This window comes from Oncorhynchus clarkii, unplaced genomic scaffold (assembly GCF_045791955.1).
Source record: "Oncorhynchus clarkii lewisi isolate Uvic-CL-2024 unplaced genomic scaffold, UVic_Ocla_1.0 unplaced_contig_2796_pilon_pilon, whole genome shotgun sequence".
Classification (NCBI taxonomy): Eukaryota; Metazoa; Chordata; class Actinopteri; order Salmoniformes; family Salmonidae; genus Oncorhynchus; species Oncorhynchus clarkii.
The window spans coordinates 123,657-149,546 of record NW_027258059.1 but is presented as its reverse complement, the minus strand read 5'-3'; the positions used below and the strand labels follow the sequence as shown (position 1 = coordinate 149,546).

The 25,890-nt window shown below is 44.9% G+C and overlaps 1 protein-coding gene across 2 annotated transcripts in view; it reads left to right on the top strand.

Moving 5' to 3' along the window:
- The first annotated feature begins 8,891 nt into the window (after nt 1–8,891).
- The window catches only part of LOC139394699 (serine/threonine-protein kinase B-raf-like), a 58,073-nt gene continuing 41,074 nt past the window's right edge, over nt 8,892–25,890 (top strand). For both annotated transcript variants that reach the window (XM_071142793.1, XM_071142794.1), the window contains exons 1-3: nt 8,892–9,059; nt 18,406–18,507; nt 21,424–21,711. In XM_071142793.1, the coding sequence (XP_070998894.1) occupies nt 8,904–9,059; nt 18,406–18,507; nt 21,424–21,711 (546 nt within the window). In that variant the 5' untranslated portion in view covers nt 8,892–8,903. The remainder of the gene's footprint in view (nt 9,060–18,405; nt 18,508–21,423; nt 21,712–25,890) is intronic.

Here is a 25,890-nt window from a genome sequence, read left to right as displayed (position 1 = left end):
CTAGCATCACCATGACTAATACAATACTACACCACCACTACCACTAGCATCACCATGACTAATACAATACTATACCACCACTACCACTAGCATCACCATGACTAATACAATACTATACCACCACTACCACTAGCATCACCATGACTAATACAATACTATACCACCACTACCACTAGCATCACCATGACTAATACAATACTATACCACCACTACCACTAGCATCACCATGACTAATACAATACTATACCACCACTACCACTAGCATCACCATGACTAATACAATACTATACCACCACTACCACTAGCATCACCATGACTAATACAATACTATACCACCACTACCACTAGCATCACCATGACTAATACAATACTATACCACCACTACCACTAGCATCACCATGACTAATACAATACTATACCACCACTACCACTAGCATCATTAATTATCAACAATACTATACCACCACCACCACTACCACAACCATCATTCATTATCAACAATACTATACCACCACTACCACAACCATCATTCATTATCAACAATACTATACCACCACTACCACAACCATCATTAATTATCAACAATACTATACCACCACCACCACTACCACAACCATCATTAATTATCAACAATACTATACCACCACCACCACTATCACAACCATCATTAATTATCAACAATACTATACCACCGCTACCACAACCATCATTAATTATCAACAATACTATTGTCACACCCTGGTCGAAGTATTTTGTGTTTATCTTTATTTATTTGGTCAGGCCAGGGTGTGGCATGGGTTTTTGTATGTGGTGTGCATGTATGGGGATTGTAGCTAGTAGGGTGTTCTAGCTAAGTCTATGGCTGTCTGAAGTGGTTCTCAATCAGAGGCAGGTGTTTATCGTTGTCTCTGATTGGGAACCAGATTTAGGCAGCCATATTCTTTGAGTTTGTCGTGGGTGATTGTCCTTAGTGTTAGTTTGCACCAGTTTAGGCTGTTTCGGTTTTCATTACGTTTATTATTTTGTAGTGTTTGTATTTTGATTCGTGTTTTACGTTTGTTTAATAAACATGGATCGCAATCTACACGCCGCATTTTGGTCCGACTCTCCTTCTCATACAGAATACCGTTACAGAATCACCCACCACAAAGGGACCAAGCAGCGTGTCAACAGGCAGGAACAGCCCAAAGTGGAGTACAGTATGGACTATACTTCTTGGGAGGAGATAGACAGGTGGGCGGTCGACCCAGGGAGAGTGCCGGAGCCCGCCTGGGATTCGATGGAGCAGTGCGCGGAAGGATATAGGAGAATGGAGTTTGCGAAGCAAGCAAGGCGGCGCGGACGGAGGCCCCAGAGTCAGCCCCAAAAATTTCTTGGGGGGGGGCTCAGGGAGAGTGTGGCAGAGTCAGGAGCCAGACCTGAGCCAACTCTCCCTGTTTATCGTGAGGAGCCAAGGAGGAGACCAGAACCAGAGCCGGTGTTGGACGTGAGCGAAACAGAGACTGTGAAGGAGTTAATGGGGAAATTGGAGGAGAGAGAAATGAGGGAGTTGCTGTGTTGGTGTTTTAAACATGGAATTCGCCCGACGGAGCGTGTCGGGGATTTGATGGCACCTGGGTCAGCGCTCCATACTCGTCCTGAGGTGCGTGTTAGTCGGCTGGTGAAGATGGTGCCAGTCTCACGTACCAGGCCTCCTGTGCACCTCCCTAGCCTTGCACGTCCTGTGCCAGCACCGCTCTCAAGATCTCCAGTACGCCTTCACGGTCTAACCCATCCTGTGCCACCTCCACACCCCAGCCCTCCGGTAGCAGCTCCCCGCACCAGGCTTCCCGTGCGTGTCCTCGGCCCAGTACCACCAGTGCCAGCACCACGCATCAGGCCTACAGTGCGCCTCGCCTGTCCAGCGCTGTCGGAGCCCTCCTCCTCTCCAGCGCTGTCGGAGTCTCCCGCCTGTTTAGCGCTGTTAGAGCCTTCCTTCTCTACAGCGCTGCCGGAGTCTCCCGCCTGTTCAGAACTGCCAGTTTGCAAGGAGCTGCCAGTTAGCATAGAGCTGCCAGTTAGCATAGAGCTGCCAGTCTGCATAGAGCTGCCAGTCTGCAAGGAGCTGCCAGTCTGCAAGGAGCTGCCAGTCTGCAAGGAGCTGCCAGTCTGCAAGGAGCTGCCAGTCTGCATAGAGCTGCCAGTCTGCAAGGAGCTGCCAGTCTGCAAGGAACCGCCAGAGCTGCCTGTCTGCAGGATGCCGCCAAAGCTGCCAGTCTGCAAGGAGCCGCCAGAGCTGCCAGTCTGCAAGGAGCCGCCAGAGCTGCCAGTCTGCAAGGAGCCGCCAGAGCTGCCAGTCTGCAAGGAGCCGCCAGAGCTGCCAGTCTGCATGGAGCAGCCAGGGCCGCCAGTCAGCATGGAGCAGCCAGGGCCGCCAGTCAGCATGGAGCAGTCAGGGCCGCCAGTCAGCATGGAGCAGCCAGGGCCGCCAGTCAGCATGGAGCAGCCAGGGCCGCCAGTCAGCATGGAGCAGCCAGTCAGCATGGAGCAGCCAGTCAGCATGGAGCAGCCAGAGCAGCCAGTCAGCATGGAGCAGCCAGAGCTGCCAGTCAGCATGGAGCAGCCAGTCAGCATGGAGCAGCCAGAGCTGCCAGTCAGCATGGAGCAGCCAGTCAGCATGGAGCAGCCAGAGCTGCCAGTCAGCATGGAGCAGCCAGTCAGCATGGAGCAGCCAGAGCTGCCAGTCATCATGGAGCAGCCAGTCAGCATGGAGCAGCCAGAGCTGCCAGCCGACCAGACTCTCCCAGATCTGCCAGTCGACCAGACTCTCCCAGATCTGCCAGTCGACCAGACTCTCCCAGATCTGCCAGTCGACCAGACTCTCCCAGATCTGCCAGTCGACCAGACTCTCCCAGATCTGCCAGTCGACCAGACTCTTCCAGATATGCCAGTCGACCAGACTCTTCCAGATCTGCCAGTCGACCAGACTCTTCCAGATCTGCCAGTCGACCAGACTCTTCCAGATCTGCCAGTCGACCAGACTCTTCCAGATCTGCCAGTCAGCCAGGATCTGCCAGTCAGCCAGGATCTGCCAGCCAGCCAGGATCTGGTAGATTCATCAACCTGCCTGAGCTTCCTCTCACTCCTGAGCTTCCTCTCACTCCTGAGCTTCCCCTCAGTCCCGAGCTGCCTCAGTCCCGAGCTGCCCCTCAGTCCCGAGCTGCTCCTCAGTCCAGTGGGGTTCTGGGTGAGGACTACTAGGCCATGGTCGGCGGCGAGGGTGGACTATCCAGGGACGCGAGGAGAGGGGACTAAGACATTGATTGAGTGGAGTCCACGTCCCGCGCCGGAGCCGCCACCATGGACAGACGCCCACCCGGACCCTCCCTATTGTTTTGAGGTGCGTTCGGGAGTCCGCACCTTAGGGGGGGGGTTCTGTCACACCCTGGTCGAAGTATTTTGTGTTTATCTTTATTTATTTGGTCAGGCCAGGGTGTGGCATGGGTTTTTGTATGTGGTGTGCATGTATGGGGATTGTAGCTAGTAGGGTGTTCTAGCTAAGTCTATGGCTGTCTGAAGTGGTTCTCAATCAGAGGCAGGTGTTTATCGTTGTCTCTGATTGGGAACCATATTTAGGCAGCCATATTCTTTGAGTTTGTCGTGGGTGATTGTCCTTAGTGTTAGTTTGCACCAGTTTAGGCTGTTTCGGTTTTCATTACGTTTATTATTTTGTAGTGTTTGTATTTTGATTCGTGTTTTACGTTTGTTTAATAAACATGGATCGCAATCTACACGCCGCATTTTGGTCCGACTCTCCTTCTCATACAGAATACCGTTACAACTATACCACCACTACCACAACCATCATTAATTATCAACAATACTATACCACCACCACCACTACCACAACCATCATTCATTATCAACAATACTATACCACCACTACCACAACCATCATTAATTATCAACAATACTATACCACCACTACCACAACCATCATTAATTATCAACAATACTATACCACCACCACCACTACCACAACCATCATTCATTATCAACAATACTATACCACCACCACCACAACCATCATTAATTATCAACAATACTATACCACCACTACCACAACCATCATTAATTATCAACAATACTATACCACCACTACCACAACCATCATTCATTATCAACAATACTATACCACCACTACCACAACCATCATTCATTATCAACAATACTATACCACCACCACCACTACCACAACCATCATTCATTATCAACAATACTATACCACCACTACCACAACCATCATTAATTATCAACAATACTATACCACCACCACCACTACCACAACCATCATTAATTATCAACAATACTATACCACCACTACCACAACCATCATTCATTATCAACAATACTATACCACCACTACCACAACCATCATTAATTATCAACAATACTATACCACCACCACCACTACCACAACCATCATTCATTATCAACAATACTATACCACCACCACCACAACCATCATTAATTATCAACAATACTATACCACCACTACCACAACCATCATTAATTATCAACAATACTATACCACCACTACCACAACCATCATTAATTATCAACAATACTATACCACCACCACCACTACCACAACCATCATTAATTATCAACAATACTATACCACCACTACCACAACCATCATTAATTATCAACAATACTATACCACCACTACCACAACCATCATTAATTATCAACAATACTATACCACCACTACCACAACCATCATTAATTATCAACAATACTATACCACCACCACCACTACCACAACCATCATTCATTATCAACAATACTATACCACCACCACCACAACCATCATTAATTATCAACAATACTATACCACCACCACCACTACCACAACCATCATTCATTATCAACAATACTATACCACCACTACCACAACCATCATTAATTATCAACAATACTATACCACCACCACCACTACCACAACCATCATTAATTATCAACAATACTATACCACCACTACCACAACCATCATTCATTATCAACAATACTATACCACCACTACCACAACCATCATTAATTATCAACAATACTATACCACCACCACCACTACCACAACCATCATTCATTATCAACAATACTATACCACCACCACCACAACCATCATTAATTATCAACAATACTATACCACCACTATCACAACCATCATTAATTATCAACAATACTATACCACCACTACCACAACCATCATTAATTATCAACAATACTATACCACCACCACCACTACCACAACCATCATTAATTATCAACAATACTATACCACCACTACCACAACCATCATTAATTATCAACAATACTATACCACCACTACCACAACCATCATTAATTATCAACAATACTATACCACCACTACCACAACCATCATTAATTATCAACAATACTATACCACCACCACCACCACCACAACCATCATTCATTATCAACAATACTATACCACCACCACCACAACCATCATTAATTATCAACAATACTATACCACCACCACCACTACCACAACCATCATTCATTATCAACAATACTATACCACCACTACCACAACCATCATTAATTATCAACAATACTATACCACCACTACCACAACCATCATTAATTATCAACAATACTATACCACCACTACCACAACCATCATTCATTATCAACAATACTATACCACCACCACCACAACCATCATTAATTATCAACAATACTATACCACCACTACCACAACCATCATTCATTATCAACAATACTATACCACCACCACCACTACCACAACCATCATTCATTATCAACAATACTATACCACCACTACCACAACCATCATTAATTATCAACAATACTATACCACCACCACCACTACCACAACCATCATTCATTATCAACAATACTATACCACCACCACCACTACCACAACCATCATTAATTATCAACAATACTATACCACCACTACCACAACCATCATTAATTATCAACAATACTATACCACCACTACCACAACCATCATTAATTATCAACAATACTATACCACCACTACCACAACCATCATTAATTATCAACAATACTATACCACCACCACCACCACCACAACCATCATTCATTATCAACAATACTATACCACCACCACCACAACCATCATTAATTATCAACAATACTATACCACCACCACCACTACCACAACCATCATTCATTATCAACAATACTATACCACCACTACCACAACCATCATTAATTATCAACAATACTATACCACCACTACCACAACCATCATTAATTATCAACAATACTATACCACCACTACCACAACCATCATTCATTATCAACAATACTATACCACCACCACCACAACCATCATTAATTATCAACAATACTATACCACCACTACCACAACCATCATTCATTATCAACAATACTATACCACCACCACCACTACCACAACCATCATTCATTATCAACAATACTATACCACCACTACCACAACCATCATTAATTATCAACAATACTATACCACCACCACCACTACCACAACCATCATTCATTATCAACAATACTATACCACCACCACCACTACCACAACCATCATTAATTATCAACAATACTATACCACCACTACCACAACCATCATTAATTATCAACAATACTATACCACCACCACCACTACCACAACCATCATTCATTATCAACAATACTATACCACCACCACCACAACCATCATTAATTATCAACAATACTATACCACCACTACCACAACCATCATTAATTATCAACAATACTATACCACCACTACCACAACCATCATCAATTATCAACAATACTATACCACCACTACCACAACCACAACCATCATTCATTATCAACAATACTATACCACCACTACCACAACCATCATTCATTATCAACAATACTATACCACCACCACCACTACCACAACCATCATTCATTATCAACAATACTATACCACCACTACCACAACCATCATTAATTATCAACAATACTATACCACCACTACCACAACCATCATTAATTATCAACAATACTATACCACCACTACCACAACCATCATTAATTATCAACAATACTATACCACCACTACCACAACCACCATTCATTATCAACAATACTATACCACCACCACCACTACCACAACCATCATTCATTATCAACAATACTATACCACCACCACCACTACCACAACCATCATTAATTATCAACAATACTATACCACCACCACCACTACCACAACCATCATTCATTATCAACAATACTATACCACCACTACCACAACCATCATTAATTATCAACAATACTATACCACCACCACCACAACCATCATTAATTATCAACAATACTATACCACCACTACCACAACCATCATTAATTATCAACAATACTATACCACCACTACCACAACCATCATTAATTATCAACAATACTATACCACAACTACCACAACCATCATTCATTATCAACAATACTATACCACCACTACCACAGCCATCATTAATTATCAACAATACTATACCACCACCACCACAACCATCAATAATTATCAACAATACTATACCACCACTACCACAACCATCATTAATTAAACTGATATCATTACCATCACCCCTACTACTCGTACCACTACTATTAGGAATAATAATCACAACCGTAATAATAATTAAGTTAATTATTCAATGTCTCCCAGGCTTTGGGAGGCAAATACATATTTGTCTGCAAGAGGAGTCGTTGCTCCTTCACCTATGAGTATTTGTTGTTTTTCCTTTTAATAAGATCAAATGTGGAATAAAGGTAGTAATTTCTACGAATAATGAATCTCTTGGCGAGGATTATATTTCTCACAATAAAGGAGAAAGTGCATCTCTGTTTCTACCTCCCCTGTCGTGCAGTGACCACATACACGCTCGTCTTTGGGTAGCCATGTCTTTACATCTCTGTTTCTACCTCCCCTGTCGTGCAGTGACCACATACACGCTCCTCTTTGGGTCGCCATGTCTTTTAATGTCTGCCCAGATTCTATGTCAATCGGAGGTCACTCAGCCTGTACTTGTTAAGGATCTGTCTCTGCTTCGTATCTCTGACAGAGTAGAGATAATCAATTTCAATTTAAGGAGCTTTATTGGCATGGGAAACATGTGTTTACATTGCCAAAGCAAGTGAAGTAGATAATAAACAAAAGTGAAATAAACAATAAAAATGAACAGTAAACATTACACTCACAACAGTTCCAAACTAATAAATACATTTCAAATGTCATATTATGAATATATATACGGTGTTGTAACGATGTATAAAAGTACAAAAATGGACAATAAATCAACATAAATATGGGTTGTATTTACAATGGTGTTTGTTCTTCACTGGTTCCCCTTTTCTTGTGGCTACGTTGATCTCCATTATAAATACTCCTCGCCTGGCGGACGAAACAATTTTGGGCCAAATTACCCCTCTCTGTTCGCCTTTTTACCTCTCTGGTCTAGCTGAGATTTTAACTACTGGAGTTAAAATCTCAGCTCGAGTTTGGTTTGCCTGTCAGTGTATGGTGGTAGACCTACAAAGGTTGGTGCTATATGCTTTTCATTTTGCAGGTGCACTTGATGCAGTTGTAATTGGACCAGCTACTAATCAGTAAGCAAAATCAAATGCGGTCACTGAAACAAATTAAATACTCGTTATTGACATAATAAAACAATAGAAATAGTCACTGACACAGAAAGGAGGAAAGTGGTACCCTGATTTCCTCCTGTACCCCAAAACCATCACATCCCGGTGCTTTACTAGGCAGCTACATTTCTTGAATCTGTCTCCCCCTCCTGTCTCTTCTCCTCGATTATTTTCCACTCAGCTGATCGCAGTTTAAAATGGCGGCGTTGAGTAACGCCGAGTCCCCACCGCCCGTCTTCAACGGTGACACGATGGACCGAGACCCGGAGCGGGAGCGGGGACTGGAGGAGCTGGGAGCCTGCCTGGACCCCGCCTGTTCGGTGGGGATCCCGGAATGTCCGCAGGACGAGGAGGTATGGACCGGGGAGACGGGGGTGAAGCTGGGCATGGCGAGACGGGGGTACCGAGTGGAGGTTGCTGGATGGGGATCTTTAGGAAACACCGGCTGTAATATGGATCGTGGGGATGCATTGCAGGGGGCGAGATGATGCACTAAAATGGAAATGATTTCCATCACTAACGTGTCCTTCGTCCTCTTTGTATTTGCCGTTATTCCTTAAGGTACATTTTGCGTTAGACTACATCGATCACGTTAGATTTGTGTAATAGTACGCTGACGGCAGTGTTTATTTCAGGCCTGCCTATATTTCATTTGGTTTTCGAGTTTTTTTTTTCTCTCTCCAGCAGGTCTCTCTCTCTCTCTCTCTCTCTCTCTCTCTGCGGCGGCTGCATCCCAGCTCTCTGTTCGCTACCTGGCACCGTTTGACTTCAACGATCTACCGCGTACGGCTTGATAATACATCGTTTTATATCGATATAGCTAACGGACAAACTTGTATTGATATTTATGAACAATTCATCAGGGATTTTCGTAAATTCGATGCAGAGAACCCCATCGTGGGCTGTCGACGGGAGCTGATATGTCTGTGCAAAGATCGGCTTTGTTTTGGTTGATAAAATGTACATTATTTTACATTATAGATCCAATGTTACGGAGGTTCATGCAGAATTATTAGCGCACGAATATTAATAGCTATACACTAAGCTAGGCCTCTTCCATCATCATGGCTCAAATGATATGCTCCTAGCTAACGTTACATTTATGTAAAGTTAAACCATATTTTTCAACAGCTATTTAAAAACATATTTTTGCTTTCAATGCAAGAAGGCCTGTATCGAAGACATGACATTAAAATAAAGAACCTGATGCAACAGTCAAAAGGTATTTTGTTAGTGACATATCAAGCTTATCCAATTGACCGTAATATAACATAATGCCAAAATCACAATTGCATCATTAGTCAAATAGAAAAAGCTGTAAGTTGTGCAATGAGCCAAACCAAAATCCTCAATCAATTCCCTGTCAGCTTAACTTTGGGACCTTGAGTAACCTGCTGTTGATACTAGTGGTTTCTCTGGTTACAGTAGAACTCATAAACCAATTCACCTGGGATCCAGGTAATTACATCAATTAGTAGGCCAAATTAGTCAGATTTTTTTTAAAGGTATACTCAGGTAGCTAAACTTTCTCCTTCCCAAAAGTGCTTGACTGATGTTATTGTATGCCTTCTCAATAAATACAATATCTTTATTGTCTGTTGAAATTTTGTCCGCGCGGGATATCTGCAAATATTCAGGATATCTTCCAAGCTTAGTGAATAACATTGGCCCCCATTCAGCAGTCAACAGAATCCAAATAGAATCAAACAGAACTCAAATAGAATGCACATAGAATCAAACAGAATTCAAATAGAATGCACATAGAATCAAACAGAATTCAAATAGAATGCACATAGAATCAAACAGAATTCAAATAGAATGCACATAGAATCAAACAGAATTCAAATAGAACAGTTAGACAGGCTCCAGAACTTTGGCTACTAGTAAGTCTTTTTGAAACCTCCAGCTTTGGGCAGGATGTGTCAATGTGTAGTTCATACATGCATAATCTATGCGCAAGAATTAGTCTTACCTCAATTAGCCACGGAATCCCGAGTTTGAAAGGAACAGTATTTCTGGACGCTGTGCTGCTCCACCCCCCCCCCCCCCCCCCCCTCCACCCCTCCTCCCACATGGGCTAGCCCCCTAGCAATTTCATTTCTAGCCAATGAGCTTCAGCCCCTCGCCATTTTGAGTGACAACGAATCAAGATGCAGAGTGGAGAGAGTAATGACATATCTGTTCCGATGTGACGTAGTCCGCCATTTTATCGAGAACCACTATTGGCTAGTGAGCGTTTACCTTCAGAACTACTGGCTAAAAAGTACAGGAGAATCTCTTTTAATGGTCAGAGAATCAGAGAATGTCATTGAATTTGAATTCTATAATTTTTGATCACAAGTCATATTGCCCCAAAACAGTAAAACATGGTCCAGACTGAGGCCAATTAGAGTCCAGAGGTGTCACAGCCACCTGCCCCAGATATGCACATGATGTGCGCATTTGGAGTAATTTTCATGAAACGGTACTCGCCGGCCTCACGTTTCTATCCACAGTTTTTATGCAAGTAGTCATACCGTATTAAAAGTGGGACTTTCTCCCATTCCTCTCTGCAGATCCTCTCTGTCAGGTTGGATGGGGAGCGTCGCTGCACAGCTGTTTTCAGGTCTCTCCAGAGATGTTTGATCGGGTTCAAGTCTGGGCTCCGGCTGGGCCACTCAAGGACATTCAGAGACTTGTCCCGAAGCCACTCCTGCGTTGTCTTATCTGTGTGCTTAGGGTCGTTGTCCTGTTGGAAGGTGAACCTTCGCCCTAGTCTGAGCGTCCTGAGCACTCTGGAGCAGGTTTTCATCAAGGATCTCTCTGTACTTTGCTCCGTTCATCTTTCCCTCAATCTTGACTAGTCTCCCAGTCCCTGCCGCTGAAAAACATCCCCACAGCATGATGCTGCCACCACCATGCTTCACCGTAGGGATGGTGCCAGGTTTCCACCAGACGTTACGCTTGGCCTTCAGACCAAACAGTTCAATCTTGCTTTCATCAGACCAGAGAATCTTGTTTCTCATGGTCTGAGAATCTTTAGGTGCCTTTTGGCAAACTCCAAACGGGCTGTCATGTGCCTTTTTACTGAGGAGTGGCTTCCGTCTGGCCACTCTACCATAAAGGCCTGATTGGTGGAGTGCGGCAGAGATAGGAGAAACTTTCAGAAGGACAACTATCTCCACAGAGGAACTCTGGAGCTCTGTCAGAGTGACCATCGGGTTCTTGGTCACCTCCCAGACCAAGGCCCTTCTACCCTGATTGCTCAGTTTGGCGGGGTTGCCAGCTCTATGAAGAGTCTTGGTGGTTCCAAACTTCTTCCATTTTAAGAATGATGGGAGGGCACTTGGGGACCTTCAGTGCTGCTGACATTTTTTGCTACCCTTCCCCAGACCTGTGCCTCAACACAATCCTGTCTCGGAGGTTTACGGACAATTTCATCGACCTCATGGCTTGGTTTTTGCTCTGACATGCCCTGGCAACTGTGGGTCCTTTTTTTATAGACAGTTATGTGCCTTTCCACATCATGTCCAATCAATTGAATTTACCACAGCTGGACTCCAAGTTGTAGAAACATCTCAAGGATGATCCATGGAAACAGGATGCACCTGAGCTAATTTTCGAGCCTCATAGCAAAGGCCCTGAATACTTAAGTTAATAAGCTATTTCTGTTTTGTTTTTAATACATTTCTAAAAACTTGTTTTGGCTTTGTCATTATGGGGTATTGTGATGTCATTATGGGGTATTGTGATGTCATTATGGGGTATTGTGATGTCATTATGGGGTATTGTGATGTCATTATGGGGTGTTGTGTGTAGATTGCGGAGTATTTAAAAAAATTTTTTAATCAATTTTAGAATAAGGCTGTAACGTAACAAAATGTGGAGAAAGTCAAGGGGTCTGAATACTTTCCGAAGTCACTTTACATATATTTATAAATTAATTTGTGCTCATAAAGAATGTGTACGGTACTCAAACCACTCAAGATTGATCAGAATATCAAACTCTTATGTAGCTTACGATCATTTCAATGAGACCCCTAAAATGCTAGAAACGATTTGGTTGGGCTTTTCAAGACAGCCCTATTATCAAATCATGTTCTGAGTATCTGAGGGCAACAGGGGGGCGGGGTTTGTCTTAGTTCTAGGCCTACTCTCTGGATGTACAGACGCTTCCATGCATTTAACCAGTGACGGGGAAGGTTTGTGTGACTGGTTATTTTAGGATCCATGGCCCACGGTAGAAACACTGGTGTATCAAGCATTTTGTCACATAGAACATGTTCTTTCTAACTGAAGCCCCTGAAGAGGAATTGGTTTGTTATGGTGGGATACTGTCTATACATAGACGAGTGATGCAGGGTTATGGTGGGATACTGTCTATACATAGACGAGTGATGCAGGGTTATGGTGGGATACTGTCTATACATAGACGAGTGATGCATGGTTATGGTGGGATACTGTCTATACATAGACGAGTGATGCATGGTTATGGTGGGATACTGTCTATACATAGACGAGTGATGCATGGTTATGGTGGGATACTGTCTATACATAGACGAGTGATGCAGGGTTATGGTGGGATACTGTCTATACATAGACGAGCGATGCATGGTTATGGTGGGATACTGTCTATACATAGACGAGTGATGCATGGTTATGGTGGGATACTGTCTACATAGACGAGTGATGCAGGGTTATGGTGGTATACTGTCTATACATAGACGAGTGATGCAGGGTTATGGTGGGATACTGTCTATACATAGACGAGCGATGCATGGTTATGGTGGGATACTGTCTATACATAGACGAGTGATGCATGGTTATGGTGGGATACTGTCTATACATAGACGAGTGATGCATGGTTATGGTGGGATACTGTCTATACATAGACGAGTGATGCATGGTTATGGTGGGATACTGTCTATACATAGACGAGCGATGCATGGTTATGGTGGGATACTGTCTATACATAGACGAGTGATGCATGGTTATGGTGGGATACTGTCTACATAGACGAGTGATGCATGGTTATGGTGGGATACTGTCTATACATAGACGAGTGATGCATGGTTATGGTGGGATACTGTCTATACATAGACGAGCGATGCATGGTTATGGTGGGATACTGTCTATACATAGACGAGTGATGCATGGTTATGGTGGGATACTGTCTATACATAGACGAGCGATGCAGTGTTATGGTGGGATACTGTCTATACATAGACGAGTGATGCAGGGTTATGGTGGGATACTGTCTATACATAGACGAGTGATGCAGGGTTATGGTGGGATACTGTGTATACATAGACGAGTGATGCAGGGTTATGTTGGGATACTGTCTATACATAGACGAGTGATGCAGGGTTATGGTGGGATACTGTCTATACATAGACGAGTGATGCAGGGTTATGGTGGGATACTGTGTATACATAGACGAGTGATGCATGGTTATGGTGGGATACTGTCTATACATAGACGAGTGATGCAGGGTTATGGTGGGATACTGTCTATACATAGACGAGTGATGCAGGGTTATGGTGGGATACTGTCTATACATAGACGAGTGATGCATGGTTATGGTGGGATACTGTCTATACATAGACGAGTGATGCAGGGTTATGGTGGGATACTGTCTATACATAGACGAGTGATGCATGGTTATGGTGGGATACTGTCTATACATAGACGAGTGATGCATGGTTATGGTGGGATACTGTCTATACATAGACGAGTGATGCATGGTTATGGTGGGATACTGTCTATACATAGACGAGTGATGCATGGTTATGGTGGGATACTGTCTATACATAGACGAGTGATGCGTGGTTATGGTGGGATACTGTCTATACATAGACGAGTGATGCATGGTTATGGTGGGATACTGTCTATACATAGACGAGTGATGCAGGGTTATGGTGGGATACTGTCTATACATAGACGAGTGTTGCAGGGTTATGGTGGGATACTGTCTACATAGACGAGTGATGCATGGTTATGGTGGGATACTGTCTATACATAGACGAGTGATGCATGGTTATGGTGGGATACTGTCTATACATAGACGAGTGATGCATGGTTATGGTGGGATACTGTCTATACATAGACGAGTGATGCATGGTTATGGTGGGATACTGTCTATACATAGACGAGTGATGCATGGTTATGGTGGGATACTGTCTATACATAGACGAGTGATGCAGGGTTATGGTGGGATACTGTCTATACATAGACGAGTGATGCATGGTTATGGTGGGATACTGTCTATACATAGACGAGTGATGCATGGTTATGGTGGGATACTGTCTATACATAGACGAGTGATGCATGGTTATGGTGGGATACTGTCTATACATAGACGAGTGATGCATGGTTATGGTGGGATACTGTCTATACATAGACGAGTGTTGCATGGTTATGGTGGGATACTGTCTATACATAGACGAGTGATGCATGGTTATGGTGGGATACTGTCTATACATAGACGAGTGATGCATGGTTATGGTGGGATACTGTCTATACATAGACGAGTGATGCAGGGTTATGGTGGGATACTGTCTATACATAGACGAGTGATGCATGGTTATGGTGGGATACTGTCTATACATAGACGAGTGTTGCAGGGTTATGGTGGGATACTGTCTATACATAGACGAGTGATGCATGGTTATGGTGGGATACTGTCTATACATAGACGAGTGTTGCAGGGTTATGGTGGGATACTGTCTATACATAGACGAGTGTTGCATGGTTATGGTGGGATGCTGTCTATACATAGACGAGTGATGCATGGTTATGGTGGGATACTGTCTATACATAGACGAGTGATGCATGGTTATGGTGGGATACTGTCTATACATAGACGAGTGTTGCAGGGTTATGGTGGGATACTGTCTATACATAGACGAGTGATGCAGGGTTATGGTGGGATACTGTCTATACATAGACGAGTGATGCAGGGTTATGGTGGGATACTGTCTATACATAGACGAGTGTTGCAGGGTTATGGTGGGATACTGTCTATACATAGACGAGTGATGCATGGTTATGGTGGGATACTGTCTATACATAGACGAGTGATGCAGGGTTATGGTGGGATACTGTCTATACATAGACGAGTGATGCATGGTTATGGTGGGATACTGTCTATACATAGACGAGTGATGCAGGGTTATGGTGGGATACTGTCTATACATAGACGAGTGATGCAGGGTTATGGTGGGATACTGTCTATACATAGACGAGTGATGCAGGGTTATGGTGGGATACTGTCTATACATAGACGAGTGATGCAGGGTTATGGTGGGATACTGTCTATACATAGACGAGTGATGCATGGTTATGGTGGGATACTGTCTATACATAGACGAGTGATGCAGGGTTATGGTGGGATACTGTCTATACATAGACGAGTGATGCAGGGTTATGGTGGGATACTGTCTATACATAGACGAGTGATGCAGGGTTATGGTGGGATACTGTCTATACATAGACGAGTGATGCATGGTTATGGTGGGATACTGTCTATACATAGACGAGTGATGCATGGTTATGGTGGGATACTGTCTATACATAGACGAGTGTTGCATGGTTATGGTGGGATACTGTCTATACATAGACGAGTGATGCATGGTTATGGTGGGATACTGTCTATACATAGACGAGTGATGCATGGTTATTCATTTTGTCTGGTTGTTGTGTGGAAGACATGGCTGAGGGTGGAGAGGAGACTGACCCCCCCGCTTTCCCAGGGTGGAGAGGAGACTGACCCCCCCACTCTCCCAGGGTGGAGAGGAGACTGACCCCCCCTCCCCCCCCGCTCTCCCAGGGTGGAGAGGAGACTGACCCCCCCACTCTCCCAGGGTGGAGAGGAGACTGACCCCCCCCTCTCCCAGGGTGGAGAGGAGACTGACCCCCCCTTCTCCCAGGGTGGAGAGGAGACTGACCCCCCCCCCTCTCCCAGGGTGGAGAGGAGACTGACCCCCCCACTCTCCCAGGGTGGAGAGGAGACTGACCCCCCCACTCTCCCAGGGTGGAGAGGAGACTGACCCCCCCACTCTCCCAGGGTGGAGAGGAGACTGACCCCCCCACTCTCCCAGGGTGGAGAGGAGACTGACCCCCTGCTCTCCCAGGGTGGAGAGGAGACTGACCCCCCCACTCTCCCAGGGTGGAGAGGAGACTGACCCCCCCCTCTCCCAGGGTGGAGAGGAGACTGACCCCCCCCCCCTGCTCTCTCAGGGTGGAGAGGAGACTGCCCCCCCCCCCCTCTCCCAGGGTGGAGAGGAGACTGACCCCCCCCCCCCCCCCCCCCCCTCTCCCAGGGTGGAGAGGAGACTGACCCCTGCCCATTACCCCACTCTTTTGACAGTCGGTTGTGTAATGATGTGTATTTTAATGTTGACAGTCGGTTGTGTATTTTAATGTTGACAGTCGGTTGTGTAATGATGTGTATTTTAATGTTGACAGTCAGATGTGTATTTTAATGTTGACAGTCGGTTGTGTATTTTAATGTTGACAGTCGGTTGTGTAATGATGTGTATTTTAATGTTGACAGTCAGATGTGTATTTTAATGTTGACAGTCGGTTGTGTATTTTAATGTTGACAGTCGGTTGTGTATTTTAATGTTGACAGTCGGTTGTGAAGTTGGGGACGCAGCAAAGAGAAAGAACAACCAGTAACTTAGTCTTCCACGACTAGTGTCTAATGGCTGCTTCCAAAACGCCACCCTAGTCCCTTTGTTTAGCCTAGTGCTCTACTTTTGACCACGACAGATAGGGACCCATAGTGCACTATGTAGGGAATAGGGCTCTGGTCTAAAGTAGTGGACTATATAGGGAATAGGGCTCTGGTCTAAAGTAGTGGACTATATAGGGAATAGGGCTCTGGTCTAAAGTAGTGGACTATATAGGGAATAGGGCTCTGATCTAAAGTAGTGCACTATATAGGGAATAGGGCTCTGGTCTATAGTAGTGGACTATATAGGGAATAGGGTTCTGGTCTATAGTAGTGCACTATGTAGGGAATAGGGCTCTGGTCTAAAGTAGTGCACTATGTAGGGAATAGGGCTCTGGTCTATAGTAGTGCACTATATAGGGAATAGGGCTCTGGTCTATAGTAGTGTACTATATGTGGAATAGGGCTCTGGTCTAAAGTAGTGTACTATATGTGGAATAGGGCTCTGGTCTATAGTAGTGTACTATATAGGGAATAGGGCTCTGGTCTATAGTAGTGTACTATATAGGGAATAGGGCTCTGGTCTATAGTAGTGTACTATATAGGGAATAGGGCTCTGGTCTATAGTAGTGTACTATATAGGGAATAGGGCTCTGGTCTAAAGTAGTGTACTATATGTGGAATAGGGCTCTGGTCTATAGTAGTGTACTATATAGGGAATAGGGCTCTGGTCTATAGTAGTGTACTATATAGGGAATAGGGCTCTGGTCTATAGTAGTGTACTATATAGGGAATAGGGTTCTGGTCTAAAGTAGTGTACTATATAGGGAATAGGGCTCTGATCTAAAATAGTGCACTATATAGGGAATAGGGACACTTCGAGGACCAATGTCTATAGTCACCATCTCTGTCAATGTAATTAGGCTATATAACGATATGAGGTGACGTTCATAATTAAGGTGTGTGTGTGTGTGTGTGTGTGTGTGTGTGTGTGTGTGTTGTGTGTTGTGTGGTGTGTGGTGTGTGGTGTGTGTGTGTCCTCTTAGATCTGGAATATCAAACAGATGATCAAGCTGACCCAAGAGCACTTAGAGGCACTACTGGACAAGTTTGGAGGAGAATGTAACCCCCCGTCCATATACCTGGAGGTGAGTTACCCTGTGAGGAGGAGGATGTACCCCTCTGTCCATATACCTGGAGGTGAGTTACCCTGTGAGGAGGAGGATGTAACCCTCTGTCCATATACCTGGAGGTGAGTTACCCTGTGAGGAGGAGGATGTACCCCTCTGTCCATATACCTGGAGGTGAGTTACCCTGTGAGGAGGAGGATGTACCCCTCCGTCCATATACCTGGAGGTGAGTTACCCTGTGAGGAGGAGGATGTACCCCTCTGTCCATATACCTGGAGGTGAGTTACCCTGTGAGGAGGAGGATGTAACCCTCTGTCCATATACCTGGAGGTGAGTTACCCTGTGAGGAGGAGGATGTAACCCTCTGTCCATATACCTGGAGGTGAGTTACCCTGTGAGGAGGAGGATGTACCCCTCTGTCCATATACCTGGAGGTGAGTTACCCTGTGAGAAGGAGGGAAACTCCTTTTTATGTTTGAGGTTCTTGAAAGTAGCCACCCTGTGCCTTGAAGACAGCTTTGCACACTCTTGGCATTCTCTCAACCAGCTTCATGAGGTAGTCACTTGGAATGAATTTCAATTATCTTGTGTGCCTTGTTAAGTTAGTTTGTGGAATTTTTTCCCTTAATGCGTTTGTGCCAATCAGTTGTGTTGTGACAAGGCAAGGTAGGGGTGGTATACAAAAGATAGCCCTATTTGGTAAAATACCAAGTCCATATTATGGTAAGAACAGCTCAAATATGCAAAGAGAAACAACAGTCCATCATTACTGTAAGACATGAAGGACAGTCCATCATTACTTTAAGACATGAAGGACAGTCCATCATTACTGTAAGACATGAAGGACAGTCCATCATTACTTTAAGACATGAAGGTCAGTCCATCATTACTTTAAGACATGAAGGACAGTCCATCATTACTTTAAGACATGAAGGACAGTCCATCATTACTATAAGACATGAAGGTCAGTCCATCATTACTTTAAGACATGAAGGTCAGTCCATCATTACTTTAAGACATGAAGGTCAGTCCATCATTACTTTAAGACATGAAGGTCAGTCCATCATTACTTTAAGACATGAAGGTCAGTCAATACGGAACATTTCAAGAACTTTGAAAGTTTCTTCAAGTGCAGTCGCAAAAACCATCAAGCGCTATGATGAAACTGGCTCTCATGAGGACCGCCACAGGAATGGAAGACCCAGAGTTCCCTCTGCTGCAGAGGATAGGTTCATTAGAGTTACCTGGCTCTCATGAGGACCGCCACAGGAATGGAAGTCCCAGAGTTACCTCTGCTGCAGAGGATAAGTTCATTAGAGTTAACTGGCTCTCATGAGGACCGCCACAGGAAAGGAAGACCCAGAGTTACCTCTGCTGCAGAGGATACGTTCATTAGAGTGAACTGCATCTCAGATTGCAGCCCAAATAAATGCTTCACAGAGTTCAAGTAACAGACACATCTCAACATCAACTGTTCAGAGGAGACTGTGTGAATCAGGACTTCATGGTCGAATTGCTGCAAAGAAACCACTATTAAAGGACAACAATAATAAGAAGAGACTTGCTTGGGCCAAGAAACACAATGGACATTAGATTGTTGGAAATGTGTCCTTTGGTCTGATGAGTCCAAATTTCAGAATTTTGGTTCCAACCGCCGGGTCTTTATGAGACCAGAGTAGGTGAACGGATGATCTCTGCATGTGTGGTTCCCACCGTGAAGCATGGAGGAGGAGGTGTGATTGTGTGGGGGTGCTTTGCTGGCGCCACTGTCTGATTTATTTCGATTTCAAGGTGTCTTAACCAGCATGGCTACCACAGCATTCTTCAGCGATACACTATCCCATCTGGTTTGGGCTTAGTGGGACTATCATTTGTTTTTCAACAGGACAATGACCCAACAGACCTCCAGGCTGTGTAAGGGCTATTTGACCAAGAAGGAGAGTGATGGAGTGCCGCATCAGATGACCTGGCCTCCACAATTACCCGACCTCAACCCAATTGAGATAGTTTGGGATGAGTTGGACCGCAGAGTGAAGGAATACAAGTGCTCAGCATATGTGGGAACTCCTTCAAGACTGTTGAAAAAGCATTCCAGGTGAAGCTGGTTGAGAGAATGCCAAGAGTGTGCAAAGCTGTCATCATGGCAAAAGGTGGCTACTTTGAAGAATCTAAAATATATTTTGATTTTGTTTAACACTTTTTTTGGTTACTACATGATTCCATACGTGTTATTTCATAGTTTTGATGTCTTCACTATTATTCTACCATCTAGAAAATAGTAAAACCTGGAATGAGTAGGTGTGTCCAAACCTTTGACTGGTTATGGATGGATGGATGTTTAAAAAATGTGTGTGTTGTCTCTGTAGGCCTATGAGGAGTACCCCAGTAAGCTGTGTGTGTGTTGTCTCTGTAGGCCTATGAGGAGTACCCCAGTAAGCTGTGTGTGTGTGGTCTCTGTAGGCCTATGAGGAGTACACCAGTAAGCTGTGTGTGTGTGGTCTCTGTAGGCCTATGAGGAGTACACCAGTAAGCTGTGTGTGTGTTGTCTCTGTCGGCCTATGAGGAGTACACCAGTAAGCTGTGTGTGTTGTCTCTGTAGGCCTATGAGGAGTACACCAGTAAGCTGTGTGTGTGTGTTGTCTCTGTAGGCCTATGAGGAGTACACCAGTAAGGTGTGTGTGTGTGTGTGTGTGTGTGTGTGTGTGTGTGTGTGTGTGTGTGTGTGTGTGTGTGTGTGTGTGTGTGTGTGTGTGTGTGTGTGTGTGTGTGTGTGTGTGTGTGTGTGTGTGTGTGTGTGTGTGTGTGTGTGTGTGTGTGTGTGTGTGTGTGTGTGTGTGTGTGCCTATGAGGAGTACATCAGTAAGCTGTGTGTGTGTTGTCTCTGTAGGCCTATGAGGAGTACCCCAGTAAGCTGTGTGTGTGTTGTCTCTGTAGGCCTATGAGGAGTACACCAGTAAACTGGACGCTCTGCAGCAGAGGGAGCAGCAGCTCCTGGAGGCCATGGGGAACGGGACTGACTTCTACTCCTCCTCCCCTACGCCTCCTTCCCTCCTGGATGGGGGTTTGAGCTGTTCTGGGGGATCCGGGGGCACCCAGTTCCTTCTCCCCTCCGCCCCCAACACCCTGGCTGTCCTCCAGACCCCTACAGACGGACGGGCCAATCCCCGCTCCCCTCAGAAACCCATCGTCAGGGTGTTCCTGCCCAATAAACAGCGGACCGTGGTGAGTAAGGGGTGGTTATAATACATATACCTCCTGGTCTAGAAGGTGGGAGGGGTTAGGGTGGCCGTGGGAGGGGTTGGTGTAGGCTGTGGGAGGGGTTGGTGTAGGCTGTGGGAGGGGTTGGTGTAGGCTGTAGGAGGGGTTAGGGTGGGAGGGGTTGGTGTAGGCTGTGGGAGGGGTTGGTGTAGGCTGTGGGAGGGGTTGGTGTAGGCTCTGGGAGGGGTTAGGGTGGCTGTGGGAGGGGTTAGGGTGTTCCTGCCCAATAAACAGCGGACCGTGGTGAGTAAGGGGTGGTTATAATACATATAGCTCCTGGTGTAGAAGGTGGGAGGGGTTAGGGTGGCTGTGGGAGGGGTTAGGGTGGCTGTGGGAGGGGTTAGGGTGGCTATGGGAGGGGTTGGTGTAGGCTGTGGGAGGGGTTAGGTAGGCTGTGGGAGGGGTTGGTGTAGGCTGTGGGAGGGGTTCGGGTGGCTGTGGGAGGGGTTGGTGTAGGCTGTGGGAGGGGTTCGGGTGGCTGTGGGAGGGGTTATGGTGGCTATGGGAGGGGTTGGTGTAGGCTGTGGGAGGGGTTAGGTGTAGGCTGTGGGAGGGGTTGGTGTAGGCTATGGAAGGGGTTAGGGAGAGTTGGCCTGGATTGGTGATATTAGACAATAGTTGGGGAGAAATGGCCTGTATTGATGATATTAGACAGTAGTTAGGGAGAGATGGCCTGTATTGGTGATATTAGACAGTAGTTAGGGAGAGATGGCCTGTATTGGTGATATTAGACAGTAGTTAGGGAGAGATGGCCTGTATTGGTGATATTAGACAGTAGTTAGGGAGAGATGGACTGTATTGGTGATATTAGACAGTAGTTAGGGAGAGATGGCCTGTATTGGTGATATTAGACGGTAGTTAGGGAGAGATGGCCTGTATTGGTGATATTAGACGGTAGTTGGGGAGAGATGGCCTGTATTGGTGATATTAGACGGTAGTTAGGGCGAGATGGCCTGTATTGGTGACATTAGACAGTAGTTAGGGAGAGACGGCCTGTATTGGTGACATTAGACAATGGTTGGGGAGAGATGGCCTGTATTGGTGATATTAGACAGTAGTTAGGGAGAGATGGCCTGTATTGGTGACACTAGACAGTAGTTAGGGAGAGATGGCCTGTGTTGGTGATATTAGACAGTAGTTAGGGAGAGATGGCCTGTATTGATGACACTAGACAGTAGTTGGGGAGAGATGGCCTGTATTGGTGATATTAGACAGTAGTTGGGGAGAGATGGCCTGTATTGATGACACTAGACAGTAGTTGGGGAGAGATGGCCTGTATTGATGACACTAGACAGTAGTTAGGGAGAGATGGCCTGTGTTGGTGACAGTAGTTAGGGAGAGATGGCCTGTATTGGTGACACTAGACAATAGTTAGGGAGAGATGGCCTGTATTGATGACAGTAATTAGGGAGAGATGGCCTGGGCCTCTGCTGTGCAGGTGGCAGCATACTCTCATTAGACAGTAGTTAGGGAGAGATGGCCTGGGCCTCTGCTGTGCAGGTGGCAGCATACTCTCATTAGACAGTAGTTAGGGAGAGATGTCCTGGGCCTCTGCTGTGCAGGTGGCAGCGTACTCTCATTAGACAGTAGTTAGGGAGAGATGGCCTGTATTGGTGAAATTAGACAGTAGTTAGGGAGAGATGGCCTGTATTGATGACATTAGACAGTAGTTAAGGAGAGATGACCTGTATTGATGACAGAAGTTAGGGAGAGATGTCCTGGGCCTCTGCTGTGCAGGTGGCAGCGTACTCTCATTAGACAGTAGTTAGGGAGAGATGGCCTGTATTGGTGATATTAGACAGTAGTTGGGGAGAGATGTCCTGTATTGATGACATTAGACAGTAGTTAGGGAGAGATGGCCTGTATTGATGACAGTAGTTAGGGAGAGATGTCCTGGGCCTCTGCTGTGCAGGTGGCAGCGTACTCTCATTAGACAGTAGTTGGGGAGAGATGTCCTGGGCCTCTGCTGTGCAGGTGGCAGCATACTCTCATTAGACAGTAGTTGGGGAGAGATGTCCTGGGCCTCTGCTGTGCAGGTGGCAGCGTACTCTCGATCTCTGTAATTGTTTCGCTCCTTTATTGCGTTGATGCATTTCTTCATCGTATGTTACGTCAGTTTTAAAAACCACAGCCTTTTGCCATAATTACAACACCAACCTCCTCGGCGTTGTTTTTACATGTAGTTTCCTGTTTTCTTCACTGGAAGGTCAAGTCTTCATTAGAAGTGTCATGCTACATAAAGGGGAGGATGTGGCCTAAAGTACAGATGACTTAAACTACAGGATTTAGGGTTGTGATGCTAGGCTATTAGCTCGTTGACGATAATAAGCGCACAGTTCTGTTGACGTCAGTGTGATTGGAGCCCAGTCTGTGTCTTGGTAGATGTACTCTTGGTTCTCTACTGTAATGCTGTCATGCTACATAAAGGTGAGGATGTGGCCTAAAGTACAGATGACTTAAGCTACAGGATTTAGGGTTGTGATGCTAGGCTATTAGCTCGTTGACGATAATAAGCGCACAGTTCTGTTGACGTCCGTGTGATTGGAGCCCAGTCTGTGTCTTGGTAGATGTACTCTTGGTTCTCTACTGTAATGCTGTGACCTACTCCTCCCATTCTATACTTCAACATGACATAGAACCAATGCGGAGGAGTGTTGTCACCGTATCAGAATGTTGTTTTTGAACGGTAAATCTTTATTGATTTTTTTTTAAAAATGTTTTATTAAAAACTGGGTAGATCAAGATGTATACTAGGTCTTTATTCTCAGTTTCTGGTGAATGCCTATTCAATAGGAGTGTGACATGCATTGAGTTATTCAGCTTGTTTTTAGCTGATTTCATACACAGATAACCAACAAACCCTTCCGTTTGGGACTAAGTGGTATCTTCTTGCATTGTAAAGTGCCTGTCTGGACGGTTTCAACATCTCTACACCGTTTTAAAATATACTTTCCACCGGCTCAGAAATTAGCCAGATCACATCGCACGGAGCGAAGACGTCAGTTCAACGTCTAGTTTTGATTTACTTTTGGTTGAGTTGTCAACTGATGTGAATTCAACATGACATTTTAAAAATTACAAAAAATGTATATCATTTTAATATAAAAGTTAGGTGGTCCACAGTAAAAACGAGTCCTATATCGACATTACCTGAAAGGCCACTCAGCAAGGAAGAAGGCACTGCTCCAAAACCGCCATAAAAAAGCCAGACTGCACATGGGGACAAAGATCGTACTTTTTGGAGAAATGTCCTCTGGTCTGATGAAACAAAAATAGAACTGTTTGGCCATAATGACCATCGTTATGTTTGGAGGAAAAAGGGGGGGGGGGGCTTGCAAGCCAATGAACACCATCCCAACCACGGGGGTGGCAGCATCATATTGTGGGGGTGCTTTGCTGCAGTAGGGACTGGTGCACTTCACAAAATAGATGGCATCATGAGGAGAGAAAATTATGTGGATATATTGAAGCAACATCTCAAGACATCAGTCAGGCAGGAAGTTAAAGCTTCGTCACAAATGGGTCTTCCAAATGGACAATGACCCCAAGCCTACTTCCAAAGTTGTGGCAAAATGGCTTAAGGACAACAAAGTCAAGGTATTGGAGTGGCCATCACAAAGCCCTGACCTCAATCCTATAGAAAATATGTGAACAGAACTGAAAAAGCGTGTGCGAGCAAGGAGGCCTACAAACCTGCCTCAGTTACACCAGCTCTGTCAGGAGGAATGGGCCACAATTCACCCAACTTATTGTGGTAAGCTTGTGGAAGGCTACCTGAAACGTTTGACCCAAGTTAAACAATTTAAAGGAAATGCTACCAAATACTAATTGAGTGTATGTAAACTTCTGACCCACTGGGAATGTGATGAAAGAAATAAAAGCTGAAATAAATCATTCTCTCTACTATTATTCTGACATTTCACATTCTTAAAATAAAGTGTCCTAACTGACATAAGTTTTTTTTTACTAGGATTAAATGTCAGGAATTGTGGAAAAACAGAGTTTGATATATTTGGCTAAGGTGTATGTAAACTTCTGACTTCAGCTGTATATAGTGATCTTGTTATGTAGTTCTAGTTGTGTGTGGTCTATACCTGCTGTTCAGTCTCTGAAACTAACTGTATATAGTGATCTTGTTATGTA